This window comes from Ailuropoda melanoleuca, chromosome 17, assembly GCF_002007445.2.
Source record: "Ailuropoda melanoleuca isolate Jingjing chromosome 17, ASM200744v2, whole genome shotgun sequence".
Lineage (NCBI taxonomy): Eukaryota > Metazoa > Chordata > Mammalia > Carnivora > Ursidae > Ailuropoda > Ailuropoda melanoleuca.
In genome coordinates this window covers 5,593,149-5,599,148 of record NC_048234.1, presented here as the reverse complement: position 1 = coordinate 5,599,148, position 6,000 = coordinate 5,593,149, and the positions used below count along the sequence as shown (strand labels likewise).

At 48.5% G+C, this 6,000-nt stretch overlaps 1 protein-coding gene across 1 annotated transcript in view; it reads right to left on the bottom strand.

Annotated features, from left to right (window-relative positions):
• DNAH9 (dynein axonemal heavy chain 9) overlaps nucleotides 1–6,000 on the bottom strand; it is a 1,064,222-nt gene that overhangs the window by 1,007,367 nt on the left and 50,855 nt on the right. Inside the window, exons 16-17 of the mRNA XM_034647281.1 lie at nucleotides 3,185–3,381; nucleotides 2,653–3,077 (exon numbers count right to left, since the gene is read on the bottom strand). Coding sequence (XP_034503172.1) covers nucleotides 2,653–3,077; nucleotides 3,185–3,381 — 622 coding nt within the window. The remainder of the gene's footprint in view (nucleotides 1–2,652; nucleotides 3,078–3,184; nucleotides 3,382–6,000) is intronic.

Below are 6,000 nucleotides of genomic sequence, written 5' to 3'. Positions count from 1 at the left end.
GACCCGATCTTGGGGGCTGTTAGAGGCCCACACTGCGTGCAGAGATTACTAAAAAAATAAATTAAAAAAAAAAAAAGAAAGAAAGAAAGAAAGAAGGGAACTTCTTTAATTCCATAAATAGAATCCACAAAAACTCCCAGCAAGGGGAGCCTGGGTGGCTCAGTCAGTTAAGCATCCCACTCTTAATTTCAGCTCAGGTCATGATCTCAGAGTCATGGGATTAAGCCCCACACTGGGCTTCATGCTCAGCGTGCAGTCTGCTTGTCCCTCTCCTTCTGCTCCTCCCCCAGCTCTCTCTCTCTCAAATAAATAAATATATAAAATCTTTTTTTAATTTTTATATTTTAATTTTTTTTTATTATAGTATGTTAGTCACCATACAGTACATCCCTGGTTTCTGATGTAAAGTTCGATGATTCATTAGTTGCGTATAACACCCANCCACTGCACCATGCAATACGTGCTCTCCTTACTACCCATCACCGGTCTATCCCAATCCCCCACCACCCTCCCCTCTGAAGCCCTCAGTTTGTTTCTCAGAGTCCATAGTCTCTCATGCTTCATTCCCTCTTCTGATTACCCCACCTTTCTTTATCCCTTTCTTCCCCTACGGATCTTCCTATATATAAAATCTTAAAAAAAAAAACAAAAAAAAAACCTCACAGCAAATATTAGGCTTAGTGGTGAAACCTCGCAGCATTCCCCTTTAAGATCGGACAAGATAAGGGTACCTGTCATTACCACTTTATTCAACATCAAACCTTGAGTCCCAGCCAGTGTGGCAAGAAAAAAATAGTGATATAGTGCATTAAAAAAAAAACACCGAGATGGAAGAAATAAAACTATTATAAATTTGTGGCTCATGACTATGTAACAACAAATCCAAAAGAGTGCACAGCTAAATTATTGCAATTAATAAGTTCATTTAGCAGAGACACTTGAGACAAAATCAATAAACAGAAATCAATTCCATTTCCCAGAAAACACGATTTTAAAATATCGTTTATACTGGGAGCCTGAAATTAAAATGCCTCGGAATGAATCTTAAAGACATGAGACTTGTTTTAAAGGTAATGATTACAAAACGTCATTGAAAGACATTAAAGGCAAAAAGAAATGGAAAGATGACGTGTTCTTGGGCAGGACCACTCAGTGTGTAAGGATGACCCTTGTCCTCAAGTTGAACTATAGTCACTGCAAATATAATCAAAATCCCAACACATGTCTCCTCCTACAAATAGATTTTTAAATTTATGTGAAATAGTAAGGGCCAAGAAATCCTGGAGATAGTCTTCATGACAATGAACAAGGCGGGGACTTGCCCTGCGAGAGAGATCGAGATTTAGGACAAAACTAGAGTAATTAGGACTTTGTCATACAATGCAACAGCAGACAAGGGGCTACTGAATGCGAAAGATAAAACCATAAACCTTTTAGGTAAGGGCATGGGAGAGCATCCTTAGGATCTCAGAGTGAAAAAGGATTTATGTAAAAAAGACAAAAGAATGCAATGTAAGGGAAAAAATGAATGCACGGGGCTAGTATGGGAAGTCAGGCTGCACAACGGGAGACTGTATTTGCAATACACACAGTTAGCCCAAGATTAGACCCAGTATATGTCAAATACCAAAAAGTCTCGGTTGGCCCTGCCACACATAAGAAATGATAAGACCTACATTTTGAAACATGCCTCTGTGTCCCTGGGTGGCCAGACCTACCTGTGGAAAGGGACCTCGAGCAGCTACATTCACAGACGGCTCTGTTTCTGCCCCACCTCCTCCCAGCGTTTCCCTTTCTTGCCTCTCAGCTTCTCAGGGAGCCCAAGTTCTTGTGAATGTGGGAAACTGGCCCCTTCGTAAAGAACCCCTGGCAAATCCACTTGAAACGTCCCACAATGCTCTCCTGGAGTTTTCTAGAGCAGGAGGACCATCACCCTGGCAAAATCTCTTGGAATTCATTTGCAAACAGATGCATCCTTGATGGGGGGCCGTTTCCTTTCTGCTCCCAGCGTTAGATCCTAGATCTGTGAGCAGGGCAGCGGGAGCATTAGGCAAGACCACCCCCCAAACTCAAGGAAGGGGTCAGGTTGGCTCTCCTGGAGCTGCACAGAGGGACTGTGACTACCCCCCCCCCGACACTCTGGCTGGGAGAGCCTGGCGCTGGAGAGTCGAGGGGCACAGGGGAACAGACCTTTGCAGGTCCAGTCTGTCCCATGGCTAGGATGGCACAGACGGGCATCGGGGGCTGTGGGGCTTTAGTGACTCTGCACACGGCACAGCTGGATAATCGGAGACAAGGGGCAAGTGGGAGACAAAATCGAAGAGGTCCATTAGAACCCCTCTGCTTCCCGGGCTTAAAGACATTTCCCAGTCAGGGCTGCAAAGTAAGCCCGGATCTGCTACTACCGCCTAGAACGTTATTTACCACTTCCTGAGTGCTTCTCACACGCGGGGCACCGAAGGGAAAATCAAAGAAAAAGAGGCCACGTCTGGTGAACCGAGTTACCGCTGGCGTCCAAGGGCCTGGAACCTGAACCAGCTGTTTTCATTTATGAATTGAACCAATGAACCCATCGGGGAAAAATATGAAGATGCCAAACATGGTGTCCCCAGCAGCCTGGGAGGCTGGAAGAAACGAGAACAGCGGTACTACCTGTCGGTGACGTAGTCGACCAGGTGCTGCTTGAACGTGAGGCTCCACCTCTTAATTACAGTCAGCAGAGATGCTTTAAGGGGTCGGAGGTCAATTTTCATCCAGCCGTCAAACACCTTGATGGGCTCCAGCCTGCACACTTCTTCATAGAGCTTTTCATAGGAGTCGATCTGGGCTTTGAACTGATGGAGAAGAGGAGGATTCTCTGGAACGCCATCTTCCGCGTACGCTTCCATCTCCTCGGGGGTGAGGACGCGTCCGTACAACAGGAACTGGCTCAGAACCTCCCTCCGGTCCTCCACGTAGAGGTACGCGTACTGGCTGAAGGCATTCCGATAGTCGCAGCAGAGCCCCATCATGCTCTGCACCCTGTCCAGAAGCGTGCTCCGCATGCCTGCCAAATGGGCCATGCCCTCCACGTCCACCTGCGGGGGGGGGGGCAAGGGGGTAGGCAACAGCGGGTGGGTTACGCCTACGCTTTGCAGGAAGTTTGCAGACTGGGCTGGAAGGCAGGGTGGTTGCTGATCTGTACCTGGTAGTCGGGAGAGCCGTTCTGGGGGGAAAGCCGTGGCACCAAAGACGACATTCCAAAAATGCTGGCGATCAGACCCTCAACAGCGTCATAGAAACCACCCTTCGCGCCGTACTCCAGGGACGGAGAGAAAACTAATTCCGGTATGGCTAAGCTCAGCTGGGCTTCAAATATCGGCGTGAGGCCTGCCTTACATTCTGAAAAACAAGGAAAGCGCGCACGCACCGAACAAAGAGGAACGGTTAACGTGGGCGAAGGGCAGTACCCATTTGTAAGGTGCTCAGAACATTTCTTTCCTTGCTAGATGCTGTTTGGGTAGAGGAAAATGGAAATGTAAAATTTGCTAACCCCCCAGAAAAGGTGAGGGTGACAGTCTTGCAGTGTTTACCAACAGGGGAACCACTGACATTTGGAATAGGCCAATTCTTGTGCCAATCTGTGCTGGGCATTGCAGGACATTTACCCTCCTGTTCTCGGAGGGCACGTCCCAGTGACTAAACAACCCAAGCCAGTCCCCTTTCACATTCCCAGATGCCTAGGTTGGGGAAGCGAGGGGGGCCGAATGGCCTCTAGCTGAGAACAGGTTGATTTTGCAAAGCTAATTTCTCGAAAGCGGCTCATTTCGCCCCAGGCACAACCCATGCAATTCCACCGGTAGCCACTAGGTGCGCTGTGGCGCGCTTGTCAGTAGTTGCGTTGGCAGGAAAAACAAGGTTACTACCCTGCCTGTTCTGATCTTTTTCCACGAAAAAAATAGAACTTCTTTTAATCCTGTAGTCCTAGTAATAAAAAATTTAAAAACAGTATAAATAATTAACAGGCTCCTGATTACTTGCTAGACTAACTTGCCTTGCTAAATTTAAATCAAAATATAACAGGGAGCAAGATGTTGCAAGTACAAGATTAGTGCTTAAATTTTTATTAATAACCGCTTATATTTGTAGGTCTCCTTGACTGTGGAAATATTTGGGAGACCGTGATGTGCCGGCTGCTGTGGGTGGTGGAAACCCCTCGGAATCTGTTACCCCCTTCCTCCCCAGAAGCGGAGGTAAGAGTGGGCACGTGGCTGCCTTTCGCAGCCCTGCTTGCGGTTAGCCGGGCAGCAGGGTTGGCTCACGGGTGGAACGTGGAGAGGAGTGATGGCTGCCACTTCTGGGCTGTGGCCCTGGAGGCAGCAGGGTGGCCATCTCTACCCTCGCTCTCTTCCCTGCTCATGGACGAGAGCCAGGATGTGGCGATGACCCAGCTCAACCACAGAAATGAAGCCACGGCCCTAGAACATGGCAGAACCACAGCATGGCGAGCACCTGCCCACTAACCCGAAACACTCCCCTTAGGCTAGAACTTGGGGACTAGAACTCTTTGTCCCGTAAGCCACATTATTGGTGGAGTTCTGGTTACCATAGCTTTGTCATTCACCCCAACTAAAATGATGGTGGGATCCTCAAAGCTATGTAAGACCAGGGCCTTGCCTTCAAAATTGTGGGGCTGATAAATATGCATTACTGGATTCAGAAGTATCCCATCAAATGTGTATTTGACTTAAGGCAATGCACAGAAATTATACTACTCTCATGGAATAGTTTTTTAAAACACCTAGAATATTATGCTTTGCATATGGACTCATGATATATCCTGCATTACTGTATGTGTGAGATACTAAGAATTTGATAGATCAGGTTACATACAGTTTATAGGCTGTAAAAGACTCACAAGACCATTCTGACTCCATGAGATTTCTGTCCCATGTGCTGCAGTGAGAACCTAATCCCTAGGTTCGATGCAATGACATCATCATTACCATACAAGCCAGATTATCTTCGTGGTTCTGCCACCTTGGTACAAGTCAGTCACTTTAGGAGTGAAGAGGGAGGACAGCATTTCTGGATAGAGTGGATAGCATCGAACCTAGGTAGGGTTTGCATTCTAAGAGGTGACAGGGAGTCTAGCCCAAGCCGTGGGAATGGTGTTGGCCTCACCAAGCACAGGACGGTGGAAAGGCTCAAGGGCAGCTGGGAGGATAAAGCAGTCCGACTGGGCTACTGCAAAGGGTCACAGTGCTCTCTTCTTCTCAGAGGCTACCCTTCTTAGGTTCCCTCTCCTCCCCCCTTAGAGAACCAGTGCCTTCAAGATTTCATCTAGAGCTCCTTGGCTCAGGCACTTGCCAAGTCCAGCGCCTGCCCATTCAATGTGGTGAAGAAAGTACATTTCTCTTTCTCACCCATTCCACGGACAGGTCACTTTCGCAATCTTGAAGGACCCCCACCATGTCCTGTCCATCCTCTTGTTCCCCTCTCTCTCCCCCACAGAAGGAGGACAAGGGACACTCCAGACAGCCCAGATCGGGAGAACTGGATAGGCATCGGTCAAGCATGGAGTCACTATGTTTGGGAAGCATTTCCCAGGCAGCACCTGTGCCAGGTGTGCTGGGGCATCTTCCAGGATCTTCTAGAGCATGGCTGAGGCCCCGTGAACCTCCAACATTAGAGGAGGTTTGGTTGGTCCACTAAGGTGATCACTGTTGGTCTCTAGGGGCCAGTTCTTCCATCTCAGTGGCTACACGCCGTGCCCCACTGGCTACTTGCCCCCAGGCTCCAGAAGGCGGTTCCCCACCATGCTGACTATCCCAGGGCCTGTTTCCCGCTGCCTGATCTTGATTTGGGGCACCCTGCAAACAAAGAGCATGTTTCTGACCTCAGTCACTCCACCTACCAAGACCACGGGGGTTTTGCCCATTTGCAACACACCGAGCTCTGGGCCTTGCTTCCCTCTGTATCCCCAGCCCAGGATTCTCATGCCCTCTTGTTTGGGCCGAG